General features: G+C 41.6%; 2 protein-coding genes across 6 annotated transcripts in view; one reads left to right on the top strand and one right to left on the bottom strand.

The window, feature by feature from the left end:
• The window catches only part of marchf5 (membrane-associated ring finger (C3HC4) 5), a 34,584-nt gene extending 20,253 nt beyond the window's left edge, over positions 1–14,331 (bottom strand). The window contains exon 1 of the mRNA XM_028603871.1: positions 13,924–14,331. Within this exon, the coding sequence (XP_028459672.1) occupies positions 13,924–13,964 (41 nt within the window). The 5' untranslated portion in view covers positions 13,965–14,331. The remainder of the gene's footprint in view (positions 1–13,923) is intronic.
• Positions 14,332–14,427: 96 nt separating this feature from the next.
• cpeb3 (cytoplasmic polyadenylation element binding protein 3) overlaps positions 14,428–23,959 on the top strand; it is a 52,019-nt gene continuing 42,487 nt past the window's right edge. For 3 of the 5 annotated variants that reach the window (XM_028603275.1, XM_028603274.1, XM_028603271.1), the window contains exons 1-2: positions 14,428–14,534; positions 16,890–17,830. In XM_028603275.1, coding sequence (XP_028459076.1) covers positions 14,495–14,534; positions 16,890–17,830 — 981 coding nt within the window. In that variant the 5' untranslated portion in view covers positions 14,428–14,494. Of the gene's footprint in view, positions 14,535–15,305; positions 15,411–16,582; positions 16,606–16,889; positions 17,831–23,959 lie in introns of those variants that run through there. The other 2 variants (XM_028603273.1, XM_028603272.1) reach the window with 2 other exon arrangements.

Below are 23,959 nucleotides of genomic sequence, written 5' to 3'. Positions count from 1 at the left end.
AAAACTTGCCTCCCGAATTTCTGTCCTGCATGTGCGAGAAGTCGACATACAGACTATTTTCCCGCGTTTTGGGTCACAGGTAGGGCTGCACAATATTTCGTTTCATCTACATCGCAGTTGATGCCAAAACTTTTTTGCTTCTTGATAGAAAAGTAAACTTTCATCGTTCTCCTACATGATTGTTACCGGCCAAGTCATCCCCTTTAAGACAGGTGGCCATGTGGGAAACGGGCGTATGTGACATCACGTTAGTCCGACGGGGTTTTTTTTTTTTTTTATAGGAAGTGAGGCTCTCCTGTGTGTAGAAAAGTACCGTAAGCAGCAGCTGCCGCTGACACAGTGATGCACATGCTTTTCCATGGGTAGTGAAGCTACAGTAGTCAGTGTTTTATGTACGCTGCAAATCACCTGATTAATGCAAAGTTATCATGACATCTCACGGCCATTTTTCACTGCATAAAGCTGCTACCAGCCAGGCTAAAGCTAATAAAGATAGCCTACCTAAGAACCAAGGCGTCTGTCCCAACTAACGTTACATTTCAGCTCTCGTCCTGCTCAGTCCGTCAATGTTTGTACATGATTAATTTTGGACACGCAAAGAGTTTTTATGTATCATGTGTTGCTTTGTGGGTGTGTGTGTAATTATTGTGTGTGGCTTTGATGCAGAGATGGAAAAAGTACTCCCTTCCTGTACTCAAGGAAAAGTACTCTGGTAAAAGTAAAAGTACTGATTTAACTTCTTTACTCAAGTAAAAGAAAAGTACAGGCTTGGAAATTAACTTAAAGTATAAAAGTAGCCTTGCGAATGACAACCATTTTTTATGCAAAGCTACCTGGACCACACAAATGTCAGATAAGGCCAAGGATGACTGGGAATTTCTTGCTGCATGTCTGCCGAATCTCTGGGATCTCCATTTTCTTCATTTTCAATCATGGCGCCATCCTTACGACTATGTGCCAACATTACCGCCATCAAGCCGCAATGATTTGCTGCGAATGAATGCCGCCGAATCTGTCGAGTCGTCTTTTAGTGGTGCGTCAAGTGAAACGTATATTCCCATCCAATTAGATTGAATTCGGTATTGATGACGCGAAAAATAATAACTGTAACACCACTGAAATTATATGACACTAAAGTAACGAGCCAATCTTGTAAAATGTAAGGAGTAGAAAGTACTTGAGTACAGTAACAAAGTATTTGTACTCCGTTACTTTCCATCTCTGATTTGATGTCACATCAGCTACTCAGCGACCAGACTACTGGACTGCACCTTTCCCTGGCACATTTTTTCTCTCCCTCTGTCCCGTGCATTAAAGCTGAATCTATTGGAGTCTATCTGGCCATTAGCACACAGTCGAGATTGTACTGCCTTTCCCAATAGCACACCTTTGTGAAGCAGGTTTCTCTGTTATGTCAGGCAGAAAAACTGGATTTTTGGAATTGAATGATTTCAGGAATCACCCTCCAATAGCAATTTTTCCACTCCTTGACAAATTAGTTATAAAACAAATTGGTTATTAAACTAGAAACAGGCTTACATTTCTCAATAAGTGGTAGGCTTTTATTTCCCCATGTAATATTTGGTATTAGGAGGTGGCGATAACGTCATAAAAGTCCATCTCTATGGCCATTTGCTTTGCCTCTAGCTACATTCTTTTGACGTTGCTTTTAGGACTAATCACATTGCTACTCAAACCTGAATTCACCAGGGCATTCCTGTGTGAGTGCACACAATATTCTGATAAACCACAGCTAGGGTATGCAGTAAACACACAAGGGGGCTTGGTTGCAGACAAACTGAGGACACACAGTCTCCCTTGTGTGTGACATCCAGACAAATGCCTAGCTCTGGACTCAAGCCAAACCATGATTTAACATCCCTCCTTCTGCCCACAAGCACCCCAACACATCCTCTCCTCTCACAATATATCCTCCCACACACAGCGAAGGTCCATCTGAGTAAACCGTGCTTCCACTTAAAAAAAATAAATAAAAACTGGTATGACTCCACCTCCTGAAACTTATGTCTTCTCTCTTACAGGAATGGGGCAATTAGTATGTTGGTCCTGTCTGCAGTACCATCTTCCAATTAATTGGACTCCTTGGTGAACAATACACCCCCGAGCCCTCCTCCACTCCATGCCTGTCCAACATCTGAGGAGGTAACCTGTTATTCAAGTTTTGACCTTACCACAGTACATCCCCGACTGTGACATTATATTGCTTTTCCATAATTAATTAGCAGCATGCGACTGGCTGGAAGGTTCACTACCCCGGTGCCTCCCTGCATGAGGCTAAGTTCAAGAATCTAAACCAGTGCATTCTTATGTTAGCTGCTACGTACTTGTGAAAATAGTCATCAGTTAGACCAGAATAAATTGATTTAGGAAAGTCAGCGACACCAGGCGGTGACTACCGAAGCCAAGCTCTCAAACTATGACAAGGGGGCTCCATTGGTTATATATTAAAATAAAAATAAAAAAGTACAAACAGTGTGATAATTGCTGAAATGAAGAAAACCACCAACTAAAACCCCAAATGTCAGAGATTTTCCATTAAGCCACATTCAGTTATGCCAGGGACTAGCTTGTTGCTAGGATAACGACTGGCTCAGAGGCGGACTGCTGCATTCGACCCATTTACAGTCAGACTATCCCAGTGTGACATTTACATTGTCATTTTAATAATTACACTGAACCTTGAACAGTTGGCATTTCACTGGATGAATGAAACAATCATTAGTCTACAAAACACCTCCCATAAACCTCTGGCATAAATTCAATAAGGACAGACAAACCGTAATAATTATTTTTTTCCTCTCTTAGGCTGTACATTTTGGTTATCAATCGCATTAGGACATTTAGCCTATTTTAATTAATCTTGGAAAAAAAATTGGTAGATTAATTTAGAAAATCCAGGGAACAGCATGCATACCTAATCACCTCAGCCAATACACAATGCAGATGAAGGTTTATTCTGTCTGCGACTCTACTGCATTCACACAAATTTAAACTTGGTCCAAGTCAAGGTTGTTTAAAAAGATTGGACCAAATGCAGGTTGAGAGCTACCACAAAGGGCAGTATCTCCTTTCTAACAGGTATGCCTGGAATAGAGGAAACTGGCCTTTTCACTCTCACAGGGAAGTAGGAAATGAGTCTTACCACATCAGGAACTTTAGACCCATCTAACTGTGGTATGAACTACATCTCTCATTTCTAAAAGATATTCCTAGAATGCAGAAAGTCTCATTACCCTTACGTTTCTCTAAGCATGGACAAGGTCTGGTAGGTTTACTGACTTTCCTGTGACCATACATATTCTGCCAGTTGTTTCCACATTGGCCCAGCATATTGGTGCACCAACCACCGGTTTTCGCTTACATTTTGATTGACCTGTCCACATCACCCATAACTTTCCAAGGAGAGGATTTAAAGCCAGAAGTTAAGCTTCACTGCTCTTTTTAGTCGTGGTAACCACCACAGCTCACTTTGATTGAGACAGCAGTGCGCAAATAAAAAAGGCAAACATGCTCCCAAACTGCCACCAAAAAGCAAAAGCTTTTGGGAGAGAGAAGTCTGTGGACTTTCTAGTCACTTCAAATTAAACTTTTCTTGGTGGCCACCTCTAATAGCACAACATCACCATTTATTCAGCGGTTGCTCCATTACTGGGGCCGCAGTGGAGTAGAGGGGGCTCTTCTGTGGCTGGCCAATTTAGATTTGCTCGGGTTGCTGCCTGCATGCAATGGATGATTTTCCAGTACTCCCCTGGTGCTGAATAAAACATGCCGATGCAGGAGAGGAGCCTTAGGGTCGAGGCGCTCAGGTGACACGGCCAGCGGAAGGGCCAGGATGGGCACACGTGGTGAATCGGAGTCAGACGGAAACATTAACCCTCCAGTCTACGGTCCTTACAGAGCTCACCACGTAACTGCCCACCTCCTCTTTGCTTCTGACCGGTTATGTGAACTTGCACCATACTCAAAGCTGTTTAACACTACATGTAATGTAATTATATTCTTTTGCAGCAAAGCTACAAAATTCAAATGAGAAAAATATGCATCTTGTGGCCATTTCCTACATAGGGGGTGGGTGATATCCAGAAAAAAAAAAAAAAAAAAAAAAAAAAAAAAAAAAACAGAAATTGAAACTGAGGCAGCTATAGAAGATGAGGATGAGAAGTAGAAGAGTGGACAGATATCTCCAGAAGAGCACGACGGTGGAGAACAAAACCCAATGCTCCCTTCGATTCACTGGCTCTTATTCCTTTAACCAAGCCCCGCCAGCATGACAGGACCCAATACAACAGCACCGAAATGCTATCCTCCGTGCCAAACCTTAATCTCCAGCTCGTTGTTGCCTCAACCCTGTTTAACAGAACACTCGGGCAGATAAGCCTGCGCCGCACATGTACAAAATGGTCTTCTGCGCACAGAGAATTCCAGTGCAATTTGGCACGTAAACTGACTTATGTTTATAAGTCAGTTTACGTGCCAAATGATGAATGACAAAATGTAGGCAGTAACAAAAGTCTGAAGAGCCAGTGTTTACAACAATCTAAAGACTTAATGACTTAACAGGCATACGTGTTTTGCTGGTGATTATACAATGTGTTCACAATACATATTTACAAGTGACAAAAATCAAGTCCAAACCTACAGTCCCATAATGTTGACAGATGCTCACACACATTACCCCGTTACTGCTGAACAAGGCCTGGAAGGTTTCCATGAAAATGTCGTTCAAGAACATGATTAGATGATGGCATCTTGCCTGAACTATGCTGAAGAAAGGTGACCTGCCGTCTCAAACACTTATTTACATGTTACACAGGCAAAACTCAAGTGGGGCTTTGCCGTTTCCACAAAGAAGCAGGATGGCAGGGTGATTGACACTCGGTACAAAGATGGAGTGTGAAAGCATAGCTACTTTCTCATCGTCTCACAAGTCAGGCTCCCGTTCTTTAAGAAGCGCATAAGCCACCCCACAAAGGTTCCTTTCACTCAGAAGCTGTCACGTGACTGTGGGAAAACTGGAGGTTCCTCAGCACAAAAGGCAGGGCACAGGAACACTGGATTCTGTCCCACAAAGATCTCAAAAAGGAAGGTTAAGGTCTAGGGGGGGCTTCTCCATGTCTGACTGCTTCTACTCAATCCCAAACTAGTCTTGTCTGTGTCAGTTTGACAACAACCCAGGCTGTTTGCCACCCTGGAACAGTATAATATTCAACCACACAGAGTCTAATGCCGCATTTCACTTCATGATACGGCACAGCTCTACTAGTTTGGACTCGTTCTTTTTGATTTTCCATTAGCAAAACTTGTGGACAGTACCTGGTACCTTTTTTTTTTTTTTTTTTTTTTTTGGCCGAGGTTCCAAGAGGGCTGAGCCAATACTGAAGTGGAGTTAAAGCCATGCAGACCAACGATTGGTCAGAGAGAATAATCACTTGCTTGACATGGTACATCCTGCACAAATCCGCCATTTTTAATTAGTCAAGCTACTATTAATAGCAACTAGGGCTGGGTATCCAAACTGCTACGTCCATTATTCTTACAGTCTATGGCATACACTGAGGGGGGGTACCAGGGCTCGACATTAAGGCTTGTCCGCTTGTCCAGGACAAGTGGATTTTTTGTGTGGAAGAGAAATTTACTTGCCCCACTGAACAAGTTAAAACAAAATAAAATGCCATGTTAGTTCACGTTATGTGCCACTCATTAAGTCTATGTTAACGATTTGAAACGATACATTTTTTCCCCCGCAATCCCGGGCAGCGGACCCAGCGGTAGTCGGTCAGCGGGCCGCTAACGTTAGACCCAGCCCGCTGTTCAGCTCGTTCTCTGTAAGCAATACAGCATGAAAGCACGGCGAAGCTGGCGGTGTTAGTTAGCTAACGTTAGTTTGCTAACTCCGCCTTAATGTTACCTCCTCGCTACATCGTTGACAGAAAACGAGAGACCTGGTGCTAATACGGCACTGGTGCCTTAACGACCGTTATCTACTGGACCGAATTGCAACGCAGATTTCGGTGCCACTGAAATGCCTGCGCCTCTCTCTGATGCTCCGAAAATGGACGTTAGAGGCAACCTAAACATCACAGCATTTCACGCTAGTTAACACTACACTTGGCAGCAGGTAACGTTAGCCTACCGTTAACTAGCAGCTAGAGTAAACACGGTTAAAATGCTGACCGCTAAACGGTGTAAAAGTGTGTCTGTCTGTATTTCACTGGAGAGGAACATATGACGCTGTAGCTCCTGTTGTCGGAAAAACACAGATGTTGCTTTCATTTGAAATTGGCCTCGCCATACTCGTGCTGCATTCAAAGTTGTTCTAAAATACCCTTTTCCCATCCAGGGGTCGTTTTTGCCGTTCTGTCGTTTTTTTGTGCTCCTTTTTGAAACAAATAAATAACATGAGGATTAAATATCAGGTAATAATCAACTGTAAAGTAGCTACAGCTTTTAAAGGATCTCTAAATCAGCCTCTGCTGGGTAGAAATTAGTGAAATTGTATAAAAAAAAAAAATACATTTAGTGGCAAAATCCATTGTTATGTCTACAAAATTATTTTAGATATAGTATGAGTTCAAGTCACCACTACGTCTGGTCAAAATATTGACTTAGTATCTCAGAATATAAACTAAGAATCTCAAAGTAATGAGAAAATGTTAATTACTTTAGAATCTAAAAATATTGACTTAGTATCTCAATATACTGACTTAGTAATATTGACTAAGAATCTCAAACCAATGAGAACATTTAAAATATTGACTAACAATCTCAATAAACTGACTCAACATCTCAAAGTATCATCTTAGTATCTCAATATATTGACTTAGTAACTTAGAATATTGACTAGGAATCTGAAAGTAATGACAAACTTTAAAATACTGACTGCACACTGGCGTGCAACATATTACTTTGTACTATGGAGTCTGGAGATCCTTTTTTCTTGTTGAATGGGAAATCTATTGTTGGGACACGTTTTGTTTCTACTGTTTCAACTGAATTTTATTAATGCTGATAGTGTTTGGATGCTTTCAACAGTTTGTTCGAATTCTGCATTTTTTGTGCATGGACAAGTGAAACGTAAATGTACTTGTCCGAAGGACAAGTGCCTCAAAAAGTTAATGTCAAGCCCTGGGTACTATCTGGGGGGAAAAGAATATATATAAAAAAAAAAAAAAAAAAAAAAAAAAAAAAAAAGAAGGAGAGAAAAACACCTGGTACCAAGTGAGCTGAGTCAAGTCAAACCAAACCATAAACAAGATAAGTACCGCTCATGTGTCCCATTTCTGGTTAAATGAGTATTAGGCATTTAGTAAATTGGTGAGCGTCAGCTGCCACACTGACTCTGAAAAGATACATAAGTTATATAGCCTTGGGTATTTTCCACGAGGTGGACAAAATAATAGGTGCCCCTACAATATTGTGCAATCGACTACAGAATAAACTCCAGCTTCTATCTATTAACAGATTTAAATCAACACCTTGTTGACAGTGTCATCAAAAACATTTATCTTGTAGTTATTGCATGCATATTGTTTTATAAACATAAGTTTGTGACATTTAAAAAATATACCAATACGCATTATTCAGGGAGGTGCGTTTGTTGTTTTTAAGTCAAGTAATTTAAGTTTGTTTACTGAGTCAACTAACACAGGAACCTCCCACCTCTATTACAGCCTCAGGCTACTCCATAACAAAGTCGTGGACTTCTACAACCTACAGCCGGACCTTTGCATTATATTAACATTTCAACAGGAGTCGAGCAAAAGGCGTTTGTTTACACTTTGATTGGCCCATTAGTGGCTGGCTTCCAAAGTTAAGAAGACTATGACCAGTGGTGGATTACCATCCATTAATCCCAAAAATTTGATGGAAGTCTCTAGAGTCGCATGTAATGTTTTTCTTAAGTATTCGTGGAATTCTATTGTGCCCTCTTGTAAATGCTAAGGGTAAAAGTAATTAAGCACTGAAATGGTTCTACGACACAACAGGGAGTTTGAGGCAAACAATGTAAACAGGATTGCTTTCAGTTAATAGCTTGTGCTTTAAAAACTCAAGCCTCCTAAGTTAACTAATGGCGTTTATCCATTACATGGTACCTGCTCAACTCTTCTCTACTCGCCTTTTTTGGTTTTCCATTATGAAAAATAGTCCCTGGTACCTGCCAACAGGTACTTTAGTATCACCTCCGTCGAGGTTCCAAGCAAGCTGATGCGATATCAAAAAAAGGTGACGTGAAAACCTGCAGACTACTGATTGGTCGGAGAGAATAGTCACTAATCACATCATTGCTAGCGACAAAGCCGCCATATTTAAATAGTTTAGCCAGCGGTGGGTTTTTTGCTGCCTCCAGCTTCTTTTGCAAACAAAATTTGTCTTCTGGCTGTGGCAACAGCCAAGTTCTCTGACGTTAACGCCATGCACCGCAGGTCATTTCTGCAAGCTGTAAGTTCCCGAAGCGAGTCCCGAGATACTGACACCACCCCATACTAAAGCTGAATCAAATCGTGGCTACAGGTAGGGCTGGGCAATACTGCAAACATCTTCTATCCCGATGTAGGTCATTTCCTAGCTCGATAACAATATATCATGTTTTCTTGTAATTCAGTAGTATATGAAATAACCACCACATGGTAAAGTATTTTTGTATACTCCATGCCAGCTACAGGGTCAATCCTTATCAGCACTTATGCTGACAGCACATATTTATATACCCATTCGTAAAAGGTAGCAACAGGGTCAGCAATTTGGACAACAAAAGCAGAGAAGAAAAGAGCAAAACAAGGAGCTTGTGTGAGAGCCAATAAAAAAGGTCAGGTTGGATTGAAATGTGTCCCCCACATCTATTTGTGAAACACTGCATTGCAGGGGCAGCTGGCTGCTTGTGGCAGGCCCAGATAAGAGCGTGTGGAGCCTTATGTTTGTCAGTGATAGAGGCTGAGTACACAACCGTCGAGAAGCAAGGGGACATGACATACATCTTCCTGCTATCAGCTCCTCAAACACGGTCAGGGTTATTGCGTGCGCCACACACCCGCAGCACACAGCTAAAAAACATTTCACAAAGCTCACATGCCCTTACCTTCTTTCTGCAACTGTAACCATGTGCTTGGGAAACGGTTTTAAAAGTTCAATATTGACCCGAAAGTGCTGCGTCAAATGCCTGCAAATGCCTTTTAGGACGCACTGCACAAGCTATCAAATGCCAGAAACGGCAGACCAATGTGCTTGCACTTAAAGTTGCAGCATCTGCTCACCACACAGAAGAGGGAAAGCATTGTAGCATGACAACGCTTGGAGAGCAGCCATTGTGGTAAACCCTTGTTTTATTATTGCATACAGAATAAAGCTGGTGGACATTAGCCTGGTCAGCTGTGAGAAAAACGTTTTGAGATTCATCTCAGAGTTCAGAAGGGCCTGCTTACTTGGCGGAAGACCCTTGAATCTTATCACATCTGATCTTAAGGGCGATTTATGCTCCTGTGTAAAATCTACACCGTTGCTACGTACGTTCGGTACGTGGAGACACGAACCTACGCCGGACCCTACGCTGTAGCCTGACGTGCACCTAGGGCTGGGTATCATTCAGAATCTTTCGATCCGGTGCCAATTTCGATACCTCAGTTTCGATACCGATTCCTAACGATACTTTTTCCGATACCATATGTTTTAAAATCCATTTCAACATCAACAAAAATACATTAAACACAAAGTTTTTATTTTCCACCTTAATTGTGAATCAAAACAGTTATCAAAATTAAAAAAATTCTGGTAAAACTGCTCACTCAGAGTAACATTAATAAAAGGTGTGTCCGCAGCCATTACGCATCCAGTGGAAATCCCCGGTAAGATGAAGTGTAACGTCAACAGCACCGCGACCGCTTTCGGCTCGCCATTAATATCATATCGCAGCAAACGCTGTCTGCGTGAAGTTTTAAAAAACTGTAACCACACTTGAAACCAACCGTGACTCTGTGACTTCAACAAAACTGCAGACAGTTTACTCTGTCCGCACCTCTCCGTGTGCGTCGGTCAGAGCTCCGCTCTGTGTCAATATGCAGAGAGGACAGATAAGCTTAAGACGCTTTTGGAACCGAAATTTGGCACCGAAAGGTAAAGAATTTTTCGATACTCAGGATTTTTTTTTTGATACCATAAAAGTATCGACGTTCGGTACCCAGTGCTACGTGCACCTAACGAAAAATGTAACTACACGTCACGGCGGCGACTCATTTCCTTGTTCTCCTTCTCCATAAACATAATTAAAACAAAGAGAAGGTTAACTTTTCCTGCTACAGATTTCTCACAGTGGTCAGAAAGCACAGGGAGAGACTGTTTCTCTTACTACGAGTCTAGAGTCGGTACTCACTCTCAATCTCCCTCGCTCTATCACAAACTACCCACACATACACACATGCCGGCTTGACGCACACACCAAACGCACAAGTATAAACATCAGACGGCTTACGTAGGCTACAGCGAAAGCCCCGCGTGGAGCCTCCACAGAACCATAAAATAAGCTTCACTCTGCAGTGCGCTTGTATGGCCAAGTCCACGCTTTGCACTTTAAATTTTGTGTTTTGCCAGGCATTTTAAAAACCGTGAGATTAATAGGTCAAAGTATTACATTTATTACACATCACCTGCCAATTGAAATCACGATTATTTGACCGAATTCCTTGACTTCCATCCCCACAATTTTGTAGCGAGGCATTGAATTACCCGTAATTTTAACAGACATGCCAATAAAATAGAAGCAAGAGAACACTTTGCATGTCAAGATTTTACCTTTTTAAAAAGATGCAAACACGTGACACATGGCAAACACTGATCACACAAACAGACATGACATCAACTTCATTCATTTTAACACCTACTCCGATTCTGACGGTACTCTCCTATTCACTTAAGATTGTTTGACAAACACACGGTTAAAATGCTGACAGCTAAACAGTATATTTGGTGTATTGCGTTTGAGTACGGCTCCGTAAGCTTGCGTTGCATTTAATGTGGTTGTAAATTACCCTTCTGCGATCTAGACTCCTCTTTATGTTGTTTAAGAGCAAATGACTGGTAATAGAATTTGTTTAGTTCTTAATTATTTTTTTAAATAATTTAAAAATTTGACCAATAAATAAGCCTCTCTTGATCCTTTATTTATTTTGTTACTTAACATATTACTATTTCAGTTGCACTTTGGATAAGAGGAAACATCTGCTGTTTTGCACAGTTTATATTTTCAGTCATTTCTTTGTGTTGAAAAGAATTGAGAAAATTGTATAGTGAACTTGAAACAGTTAATCGTGAGTCGAGTGCATCGTTACATCCCCTAGTAATTGAACCTATCGCAACCAGCATTGCGTTTTTCAAATGATCTTAATATTTGAAACACCATGGTTTACTAAACACTTAGGAATTGTTGTCTAGCATTTGTCCACAAAGATAAAATCATCCTGAACTTAAACAGAATTTTGGTGGTGTGGTGACACTTTTATTGAATGAGCTATTAAATACGTTCAGACTCACACCCCGCACAATGTCTTAACAAAAGGCGTCCCAATGATCTTTGGCTTGACCTTGGCAGGTTAAGAACTTTCTGTTTTATCTCTGACGTTGCTGATTTTCAGCTTGTATGTAAATAAGGTACCCAAATGCATTAAAGAAAAGAAAAGAAAAAAAAACATTAAAATAGAGCTTGTTTAACCAGGGGAGGATACCCATAGAGTGGTCTGGGCTAAGCCCCAAAACCTAGAAACGCCCCTGTGAACACCTGACATTGCCTCTTACCAAAAAGATGAGTGAGGACAGCTATCAGGCAAAGCAAGTTGAGCGTCCCTGAGTGTCTTAAATTACACTTTGCCACTGTGAAAGGCATCACCATTTCATTGTAGAGCAGCATGAACAAAAAAGCTGATCACAAACGAACAACACTGGAAACGTTCACAGCAGGAACGGATGCTCTAGTCAATATAACTGAGGAAGCCAAACAATCAGAATAATAATGTGCTGAATGTTAACTTGTCTAGGAGTTAGTTGCTGGCTATCACAAATAAAAAAGGGGCTGCCTTTCAGACATGAATTTGAGGCTGGAGTGTCCAGATTAATGTCACGTGTGACCGCCAAAGTAACAAGCTTCAGCTTTGCGTAAGGTTGATGTCAGGACCTCATACTGGACCTGCAGAGTTGCTGACTGTGGGCCTTGACATCCCTGATGAAATGTACTTTGAGTAGGATTGTAGGTGTTCATATATCTCAAAATAATTCCCCACCTGTCCCAATGGATCTCCCCTCCATGTGTGACCATGAAACTGGTTAACTTGGGGGTGCTGCATTCTGCCAAGCAAGGCTTCAGTCTATCCACAGGGTTGTCAGACATTTCAATGTCAGAAGACCTGTTTAAACTTCTTATGTCAGCTGTAAAACTTGCCACTGCAACACTTTCAAAGGGCTTTAAAGGGAATTCACTAACGTGTGTGTACAGGCATTGGACAGCTATGACAGTTTGATAGCATGAGGCGAAGCTAAACATGTTGAATTAAATGTCAAAACATCACAAACGGGTTGGTCATTAAGCGTAATCCAACATCTTATCAAGTAAGTGAAGTAACCGAGTAGGACTGGGCGATAGAGAAAATCAAATCACGATATTGCTAAAAAACAAATTATGCTATTTATTATTTCTTCTAAGTCAAACTCACTGACCTTGGCTCATTTTCTGTAAAGAACATAAAAAAATAACTTATTTTCAATGACTGCACACGGTACACTCCCACCCCCTACACATAACTATTACATATGAGGTGTTTGGACCAGAGTGTAATTATTACAGTGTAATAATTGTAGGTGCTATGAAACTTAACTTTGTCCTCCACCTAACTGGGCCTGCTGTCTGTGTGTGTGTGTGTGTGTGTGTGTGTGTGTGTGTGTGTGTGTGTGTGTGTGTGTTTGTGTATGTTGTCTTTCTGCACCTGGTATTCCCACACAGTTACAAAATTGTTACAATTTCAAGCACTTTCACCTGTTCTGATTAAGTTCTAAGAAATAAGCACCAATAATGATCAAAAATCTTGTCTTTTTTAAATAATTGAATTTCCTCCTTTTCTCACAAAAAACAAAAATGATCATATGATCATAAATGTGATCTCGCAGGGGTAAATGGCAAATATGAACCATAAATGATGTATATATCATTGGTAATTGAGCTAAAGTAAACCTCTCTTAAGTATTTTTACATAAATTGTTATGGCTGTACTGATTTAAAAGCCTAATAATGTGGTGGGTCCGGGAACATTGTCTGTGTAACAAAAATATGAACACCTTACAAGGGTTAAGTTTTGGTTATTGTATGCACCGGTGTATGTTTACATATCAGTGTCAATTAAAGTTACCTTGCCATGGAAATAGTATTCAGTGTTTTATGGAACAGAAGATAAGCAGACAGTTCACTCATTCAGTGCCATATTGATAACTATGAACGTGACATTTTCACAAATCTTAATGGATACAGCCCTCTCCTCGCCCAAGGGTCAATAGCTAAGAGGGCAAATGTTTTGAGAAACGTGGTAGCTGAAACTCTGACCTTAAGTTAATTTACGGGAAACAAGGTTAAATAATATAGCCTAGTTATATATTGTTCAGGTGAATAAAGTCAAAGTAGCGGAGGACGTCCTGTATCAGCACTGCAAGAATAAGGGGACACTAGCCGTTAGCTAACGTGAAGATGAACGGTAATGACATTCAAAACGAAGTTTAAAGTCATTAGTATAACAATAATTACATATCAAGTCAACGGGTGTCTGAACATTCAGACAAATACAAAGTTAACTCCCCCTATCTGTTTCAACCGTAGTGATTTCACGTCAAGCTACGTAGCTACTATTAGCATGTTAGCCTTAAACTTCAACTCACCTGTCCAAATTCTGCATGGCCGCAGCACCCTGTTCCGCCATTGTCGTGTCTTGTTGGCAAAGCAGATAAGCTGCGTTACAGATAAAATAAAATAAAACGACACGCCTGTTAATTTACTGCAGTTGAGGAATGAGCGCTAACTAGCTAGCTAGCTACATAGGCCCTTGTGTTGATACGGCAAGACAGCTGCAAACGAGCCAATTATTTAGCTTAAAACTATTCATTTGCGGTCATTGCAATCTAGACAGCATCTATCTGTGACCGATGATCTATTTAAAGTAAAAAAAAAAATCCCCTTTACATCTGCTACGGTCTCATTTGTTTTATTGGCGTGGCCGCGTGACTCCATTAACTGGGCCGTCTCGAAGGTAACGTAAATAGCTTTGCAGTGCGCGTTTGCGTCATCAAAACAATGACGGCGCCGCAAAGGGCACCCGTCCACGTGCATGGGAAATGTAGTTTCAAAATGCTTCCCTCCCTCTTATGACCAAAAATATCAAATTAATGGTCTGAATCCACTGCCGGCAGATGTGCCAAAGAGAGACCACGGATTCTTAAAGATACAACCATCATGAAGATGCACATATGGCTACAGAACACGGCTAATAGCGGTAAGATGTTTTAATTAGGCTAGGCTACCGTTAGGCCTATATTATTTCCCAGCCTACATTATCATCTTCTCTTTTTGTCTTTACCAGAGTATAAAAGTTTTTTTTTTTATGACACTTCAAGGTTTTCTGCAATAGAAACCTAAACCTATGCCTAATTCACTGTAAAGCATACAATCCATGCGCGTGCGCGCGCATGTGAGTGAGAGAGCCAGATAGAGAGAGAAAGAGACTGTTTCTGTCAATCATCACTATTTTTTATTGCATGCTTTAACAACATGCCTCATCTCGTAACCTCACCTATAGGTCAGCTCTGAAACGGATGTTTTTTTGTGTGTGTTTTTTTTTCCTTCTCCCACAGCAGTCAAGAAAGAACATAGGCTACATATTTGTTGACCAACCACTGCATTGTGAGAAACTACAACTCCCTACAGCCTCCTCGGCATCACCCATGCGCCGCAGTCAATCAGCTGTTGAGGCAACCGCTGACTATCTCAGCACAAGGGTAGCTCGTTTGTCATAAACCCAGACGAGCTGGAAAAACAGAAATATCTTTATTTACAGAGTCCCAAAAAGGTGAACGATTAAGGTAATATTACGCTTCACGTCAAGGCAGAGAAGCGACCACGCTGTGTGTGCATGCTGTGTTGTCGTTTGTGTGTAAAGGGGGACACATGGATTAAAGGGGGGGATTTCAAGGCAAGACAGGTTCATGAAATGTACCAGATGAGGCATCCGATCGGCGCGATAAATAGGCATTTGATTTGGGCAGTGTCTGTGGTGAAGGGCCGGTGAGGTGAGCTACTGAAGACTGCTGATTGTGCTGCTCTGATGACCTTGGAAGCGCAGCTCTTGGAGGAGAAAAACACGGATTAACTGGTGGGGTGTGTAGCCTACAACGCTGGCTATTGCGATTATCTCGAAGGACCCACTTGTGTCACTGCCATCATACTGCTAAAATGATCCGCCATGTCATCTGGAGTGTTATTTTCAAAGTCTACAGATTATCGCAGTCATTTTATTGAATGGCCTTGGCTGCATGTTCTAGCTCGTCCTGCAGTCAGGTTCCGACAGTCAAGAGGAGCCTTATCAATGTTATTTTAATTTAATTGTAACGTTAGATTATTTGACACTGTGTGATTGCGCGTTGCATGTGCCCCAGCTGACCGAAAATGCTCAATTGCTCAGCGTAAGCCTCGCAATGATCCAACATATTGTGCTTTATTTACATTTTCGATTGTCCTGCTCCCTATTGAATTTAATAATGTGGCAACCGTGTAGCTTTCTGAATGCAATTCTCCGTCTTGATAACATTCGAGGGTATGCTTAAATGTTAAATTGGGTTTTTGCAAGGCGTTGTCTCTGAAATGCAAAGTAGCCTGAAGGAGAATTTTGCATGAAAGGTATATAGTGTCTAACTTTGAATAGAGAACACGAGCTTTCAGTGATGTTCCAGCCTTGGCTTTAAGTTCTCCAAATGCAAGTATAGCCTCCACGGGAACATCTTGTATTATGTCAATGCCAACCTGTGTCAATGCGGACCTCGGGCCGAGTCCCTCTTTGCGCTATAATAAAATCTTTAATCATATAGACTTTTATATTGAATATTTTATACTCATTTGCCCAGTCAACTTTATCGTATGGCCTATATTTAATTATCTTCGTTTTATACATCGTGCTTAAATATATGCCTATATTATAAGACATATTTGCTTTATTGTAAGGAAAAGGTTTACCGGTATACATGAGACATCTTTGCGGTATAATAAAGCGCTTCAGGTGCGTCACTTTCCACTGCATGAAAAGAACGAAGTGTGCCATTTGGTGGAAGTCATTTTAGTTTAAAAAAAGAAAAACCCTCTGTGTTCGCGTGTGTCGAAGTGCCTGCATCAAGGTAGCTGTCTTTTAGCCTTGTTGAAGGACAGCTGTATTTACTGACGTATGTAAATGAATATAGGCTAGGGGAGGTCCCTGCCTGCATGGCAAAAAACACACACTGAATCAGTTTCACATTGCAGCTCCGGAGTTCCTGCGTGGAAGGAGAGAAAAAAAAAACGAGACGTGGCGAAATCTGGTGAATATCTGCAGCCATATGCTCCCAGGAAAATTTGTGGGATTTTATGAATTATTCTGGTTATAGTTGGGAAGTGTGTTTTCCTTTTTTCTTTGTGTGATAACGCATTCGCTTTGCAGTTGCCAGGTCCCTCTAACATCATATCCTTGTCGGAGTTCATCAGATGCAGCCCAGCGAGCCCGGTACTATGATCTCCTAAATTACAGAAACAATATTAATAACTCCTCGTCTCTGTCCTGTCCTGTCCCCTCTCCCCACCCCCACCCCCCCCACCCCGGTTGCAGCTCAGCAAACCATGCAGGATGATTTACTGATGGACAAAAACAAAGCCCAGGCTCACCAACAGCAAGATCCGACGCAAGTAGACCCTCCTCCCTCCACCCCGACCCCGTCATCTGAGCTCACTTCTTCATCGGAGTCGGAGAGCCCGTCGACCGGGAGCAACCAAGCGGCTTCAGCGCTGAACAGCAGCAGCAGCAGCAACAAGGACAAAGTGCCGATGGAGTCGCCAATCCTGCCCGGGTTGAGCTTCCACCACCAGCCGCAGGAGACCGGCGGCCCCCTTTCCTCCCCGTCCTCCTCTTTTGGGAGCACTTGGTCCACGGGAACCACAAACGCCGTGGACGACAGCTTTTTCCAGGGAATACCCTCGGTGAACGGGACGATGCTTTTCCAGAACTTCCCCCACCACGTCAACCCGGTCTTCGGGGGTAATTTCTCCCCGCAGATCGGTCTGGCTCCCCAGTCCCAGCAGCATCAACAGCAAGCCCAGCAGCCGCAGCAGCCGCCGCAGCAGCAACCCCCCCAGCCCCAGCAGAGGAGATCCCCTGGCAGCCCCAGCCAAGGCCCCTTCCCCCAGAGAAACGCTTATCAGACCATCATGAATAACAGCAAGGGATCATCGTCGTCGTCTTCTTCTTCTTCTTCTTCCTCGTCGTCCGCTTGGAATAATCACCAAAACGCCGCATGGAGCACAGCCTCCAACCCCTGGAGCGGGCTGCAGGCAGGCAGGGACCCGCGCAGAGCGGTGGGCGTCGGGGTAGGTGTCGGAGTCGGCGTCGGGGTGCCGTCACCCATGAACCCCATCTCCCCCATGAAAAAGCCCTATACTAGCAACGTTATAGCACCCCCCAAGTTTCCAAGACCAGGTCCCCTCACCTCCAAGCCCTGGATGGAGGACAGCGCCTTCAGGACTGACAACAGCAACAACATACTGCCTTTCCAGGTAAATAGGCTACACTCCAAGTACATGAGCAGGCCTAGGCCTCTACCTCTATTGCTTTAGCCTGCATGTATTTCAAAAAATGTTTAACCACTTTGACATGTTTTACCCTGGTGGTTGACCTCTTAAAAATATAAACCTATAGGTTGACTGTTTTCGATGTATTCTATTCAAATAGGCTATTCAAGGGAAACCATAGCCTTTACCTGAGATAGGCTATAATAATAGGCCTACCACAAATAGCCTTGGATAAGGTCACCCTGAACTTATCAGTACCACGGATTCATTATAGGTCCATATATTATGCTATAGTAGTTGATAGGCTATTTATGTCATAGTCGATTAGGAAAATAAGAAATAAAGAAATAATTGAATGGCATGAATCACATCCCACATTCCATACAGTGATTATAGGTTACCATCGGAGGCAACCTCAGAGGCATTCATTTTTAAACTGATTTAGATAATTCAGCCTTAAATACCTTCATTTGAAATGTGCTATATACACTGAAGTGTGCTGTTTCAATTGAGAAATGGCCATCGGGTTTTTACCAGTAGCAGTCAACATTTCCATCTGCCTTGTAAGCTGTCAAGATTGTGTGGTGGAGGTCAAATAAATCGAATGAGACAGTGAGTCCTTGAAGTATTTCTCATCGATCATAGCTATGTTTACACATTCAAAGGCAAACACATTGAGTCAGTCCTAGAGATAGTTGTTGTGCACTGTTTATTGCACTAAATGGATCAATTCCCTCTTCCAGCTCACTCCGTGGGGTTTAAAGGACACATGACGCATTCAGTGCGGCTCGTAACCTTCTAAATTCAGACGGCGCTGTAGCCTATAGGCCTACGCACTTGGTTACGAGCTCACCCTAATGAGCAGGATGATTTCTTGTTTTCGGTTATGTAGGCTATGCATTATACAATACAGTACACAAAGCTGCAGAAAGAATGTGCTGCAAATAGGACAAATCATGCACCTGCCATTACAGTTCTTAATTTATGCCTTAGGCTACATTAAGCGAAAGGTTTTGTGTAAGTCTGTGTAGAAAACATGGCAACTATGACTGAACATTGAGGGTTACGCTTATGATTATTATTTAAAAATAGGCCTACATGCAGGAATGGTAGCCTAATACTAATAATATCAATAGGCCTACTCATAATAATAATGCTGATAATATGTGTGAATATATAATATATGTCAGTCTAGCGGTGCGTTATAACACGGTTTCCTTGCGCTCCCCTCCTTTTTTCATAGAAAGCCTTTTTTTTGAGTCACTTTTGTCGACATCGTTGGTCGTTTATGTGCTCGCTCTTTGTCATTACAAAATGTTAGGACAGTACCTGAAGGCAACATCCATACTCGCTTTTGATTGTCTTGTGATCGGATAGTGGGCGGGGTTTTAACCTGATCTCGAGACAGGTCTGAAATCGGAAAGAAGGTGGGTTTTTGTTGTTACAAATTGCAGTAAGAATATTAAACTCGTCTTGTAAGTTTCAACAAACTATTTTACATAAGGGCTAACATTGATGTATGCCTGTGTTTCTGCTGTGAGAAAGCTGTACGACTATGAAAGCTAACTTTATTCAGGATCAAAACATGACGTTACGCTGTATTGTTTTTATGTTTAAAAAAAGAAATTATGTTAAAAATGACAGCTTACAAGTACAGTATGGTAGCATAATAAACGCTGACAGGAAAGGGCGCAGGATTTCCTGTTTATTCTTTGAATACACAATGAGTTATAATGTTCAGTAGGACAAATAGCCTAGGTGTGCACATAGATGTTAAGTGGGAACCTTATTAGTGCTATTTCCCTGTCCAATCCCAATCTTCCCCTGCATTTCTGCTTGATCCTTAAACGCCCCACATTAAAGCTATAGTGCCTGCGTAGTTTCTGTCTCCCCTATGAGGAATTCTAATGACAACAGAACTGTAGGCAGATCCACATGATACAATCCTTCCGTGACCGCGCACCGCCCCCCCTCCTCCACGCAGTTTCTAGTAGCCAAGGAGGACACGGAGGATCACAAAAAAGCATGATGGACTCTTCAGAAGAGGTCCTTATCTTCACGGAAAAGTTCCTGTACAACACAATCTTCAGAACATAGCCATACTGAGAAATAGAGAGAAGTTGTGTGGAGCTAAAAGTCTTAATTAAAGGTGCTCTAAGTGATGTGACGTGTTTTTTAGGCTACAACATTTTTCGTCCCTATCCGCTAGCTGCCTGTCCCCTGAACACACTGTAAAAAAACGCGGTCTCTGAAGACAGCCCAGGCTCCACAAACGGCAACAAAAACCACAATGCGTATTCATGACTCTACCGACTCCTTCTTGTCGGTTATTGGCTGGAAGACTGTTTGTTATGTTTGGTGGTGCAGGTTGGCGCAGTTTGTATTTGTTGCCTTTTGTGGAGTCTGGGTTGTCTACAGAGACCGTGTTTTTTTACAGTGTGTTCAGGGGACAGGCAGCTAGCAGATAGTGAGGAGATGTTTGCTGTATGTGAAAAAAAAATGTTGTAGCCTAAAAAACGTGTGACATCGCTTAGAGCAGCTTTAGCTTTGTAGCCACTCATTTGGCAGTGCCTTGAATGTAACGGAAGTTCATTAATATCAAAAAATGACGCACTAAATCTTTAACATAAGAAGGTGACATAGCCTGTCGTTCTAGTTAGGGCTGCACGATACGATATGAGGAATATATGACTGCGATTGCAATATGAGTCACAACATTGGAAGGAATGATCATTTTTGTATCATAATTCTCATTTTCATTGACACTTTTTTTAAGATTTTTGCGAGGATCTGTACCAAACAGATTTTTTCTTTAGTCTGTAGGATTCAATTTGTTGGTCGGGACGTCTCTGCAGCACCACAATACTTAATTCAGAATGGTAGGTTTGACACATATTTTGCCTTTAACAAGTACTGCGCCCCCTCTGCGTTTTGGATTTTGCACTATTGCATATTTTGCGATTTCGATAAAATTGCAATTAATTGTGCAGCCCTAGTTCCAGTTTTGTTACAGGTCTTTTGGTCCATACGTCAGATCCCACAGGACTAATCTTTCTTCACCAGCACTGAAGTGGACACCAGACAGCCAGTTTCACACTGGTTTGACTTTATTTCAGCCAGGCCAAACTGCCTTAAATGAACGTGTCTGATTTCAGAATAGACTAACATGAACAGTCCCAATACTGTGTGGCTTTTTCACATGGCTAGTCATGTGTTTTCCCTATGTTTAGTTATGCTGCCTGACAAACAAGCCGACATGAAAAAGTAAGCCAGCTGAATACTCGCCCCTTAAGTCACCCGACCGGCTTACTTAAAAAGGAGTACTTGTTCATCCGATCAAAGCAGAGACTTGGGAGAACGGAACACCGGCCAAAATGTTAACCTGTTACTGCAGAGAGGACTACATGTGCAGAGGAAACAGCCCGGCACAGGGTGAAATTCCAACCACCCTGAAACGTATAGCCTTTTGAGGAGATAATGATTGTGTCAGGCCTTCCTCGGCTTTATTACATGGTTTCCTCTGTGAGTGCCTCTATCTATTTTCTCTTGACTTGGCCAGCTTACAGTTATCACCAGGAGATGAGGTTAAGGGGCCACATGTCATGCTGTATGGAGTTGTCTGTTCACTGAAGTCAAACTCGGGCAAATAGCAGAGATGAAGTAGGGGGATCTTCTCTATTGTGGTCAAAATGTTGCCAGATAAAACTAACTAAACTAACATATTACAGTAATCACTCATATAAATGCCAAGTAGACCTGATATTATGAATCCATTGACAGACGGTGAATCTGCAAACATTCCGATAATCTGTTATGTTTTTTACTCAAGCAAGAGTTGAGTTTGAGCAATTTGATAATCGAGTAGTGATGTCATCAGGGTTATTTTATTCGGACTTTGTAAAAATCATCCACCAGAACCACAGAACGCATTATTTAACTTGGTTTTCACAGCCTGGACATTCCTTAAGTAAACGTTAGAGCTGCAAAGATCAATCGAATAATCGATTACTTGTCAACTATTAAATGAATCGCCAACTATTTTGATAATTGATCAATCAGTTTGAAATTCCAGCTTCTTAAATGTGAATATTTTCTAGTTTCTTCACTCCGCTGTGCCAGTCAACTGAATATTTTTGAGTTGTTGGACAAAACAAGACATTTGAAAACGTCATCTTGGGCTTTGGGAAACACCGATCCACATTTTTCACCATTTTCTGACATTTTATAGACCAAACAGCTAACCGATTAATCGAGAAAATAATACACAAGATTAATCAACAATGAAAATGCAGTGACGCAATCGTGGCTGTAGCTCACACTTAGCTGTTTAGCAATTACACCCATAATTGGAGGAGAGTTATCACCAGGATGCGAGGTCAGGGCGCCACATGTCAACTGTCCTATTTACTGAGGGGAAACTCAGGCAAACCGCTGAGCCGAGCAGCCGGCGTCGTGCACACACTGACTGAACCCACACTGTCATGTGGACAGCCGGTGACAGGTGAACTTTCGTTGTCTCTTGTGTAGAGCTCAGTGTTCTTAAGAGGTGATGATACACACGGTCAAATGTGTGGGACTGGGTATCATCACTGGTTTTCCGCATTTGATTCCGATTCACAAGGTCCCGAATTGATTTTATTCCTGATTCGATATAGGGCTCTGCAATTAATCGTGATTATGATTTTGGCTCCCAATGATCACAAAAACAGAATAATCGAGAAAAGCAATTATTTAACTCATTATGTTTTACAAGTATACTCTTATTTTCTCTTGTGTTCAGAATGAAAAAATGAAGTTTAAATAGGAAAAGTATTAAGGCAAATTTCACAGTTTGTTTTTTGTTTTTTTTACTGTTGATTTATTTAACTTTTTACACTGTTTTTTGAGTTCAATAATTGCTTTCCAGAAGTCAACGAGTAATCGTTGTAAATTATCGTGATTTCAATATTGACCGAAATAATCGTGATTATTTTTCTTTTCCATAATCGAGCAGCCCTAGTTTAATATCAATTAGGTTAGGAACATTTCAGTTACAATACCAATTTAGCTTGGATATGAAAGAGATTCTACAATTGCATTCTTAAAAGTATCTGTTTACATGAAGAACTGACCCCAAAGCAGTTACATTAATGTATTTTTTATTTCACATGAACACACAATAAAGTGCAGCTCTACGGACTCTACAGGCAGTGAGTATTGAGTGGCATTGCATCCAGATATCTTGAAAATGGCCATGCCCGTTTTTTCGCTCACCAAAATGTAGCCTAACTTTGGAGGGTTATTTAACCCCCCTTTTCCCGACAAGCTAGCATGACAAAGTTGGTACCAATGGATCCTAAGGTCTTCTAGTTGCATATGATACAGACGATCACCAAGATCAGGATTGATTCTTGGATTTTATTAATCGATTTCGGATCATTCAAATGAATGTCCCGTGTGCTCCAATATGTGCTCGTATACCCGCCTGCAGCTGGCTGCCGCTTAAAAGGAATTCAACTTAACATGTCAGTGTGAGGTTTAAGACACAGAGTCCCATGAGCTTCTCGGGAGATCCCCTGATTTGAAATGACGTGTTAGTTTGTGGCGATGATTGTTTGGTCCTCTGGGATTGTAAACCCATCATATTGGATCAAGACGTTGACTGACAGGTTGAGGCTCCCAGTCAAATGCTGTCTGATGGTCATGCAAAAGGACAGGAGCTTGGACCAATTTGTGGGTGTAACCGTTTGGGGCGGCAACTAACTATTATTTTCATAATCAATCTGATTATTTTCTCCTTTAGTTGATTAGGCTAGTTGTTTGGTTTATAAAATGGTGCAAAATGTGGATCAGTGTTTCCCAAAGCCCAAGATGACGTCCTGAAATGTCTTGTTTGGTCCACAACTCAAAGATTTTCAGTTCCCGGTCACAGAGGAGAGAAGAAACTAGAAAATATTCCCATTTAAGAAGCTGGAATCAGAGGAATGTTTACCTTTTTTCATAAAAAATGGCTCAAACCAATGAATCGATAATCAAAATAGTTGCCGATTAATTTATTAGTTGACATCTCATCGATTAATCTTTGTTGATCTAGTAACCATTGAGTCAGAGTAATATGTACAGTAGACTAATCTA

The sequence above is a fragment of the Perca flavescens genome, chromosome 17 (genome assembly GCF_004354835.1).
Source record: "Perca flavescens isolate YP-PL-M2 chromosome 17, PFLA_1.0, whole genome shotgun sequence".
Lineage (NCBI taxonomy): Eukaryota > Metazoa > Chordata > Actinopteri > Perciformes > Percidae > Perca > Perca flavescens.
This window is presented reverse-complemented; position numbering and strand designations above follow the sequence as displayed.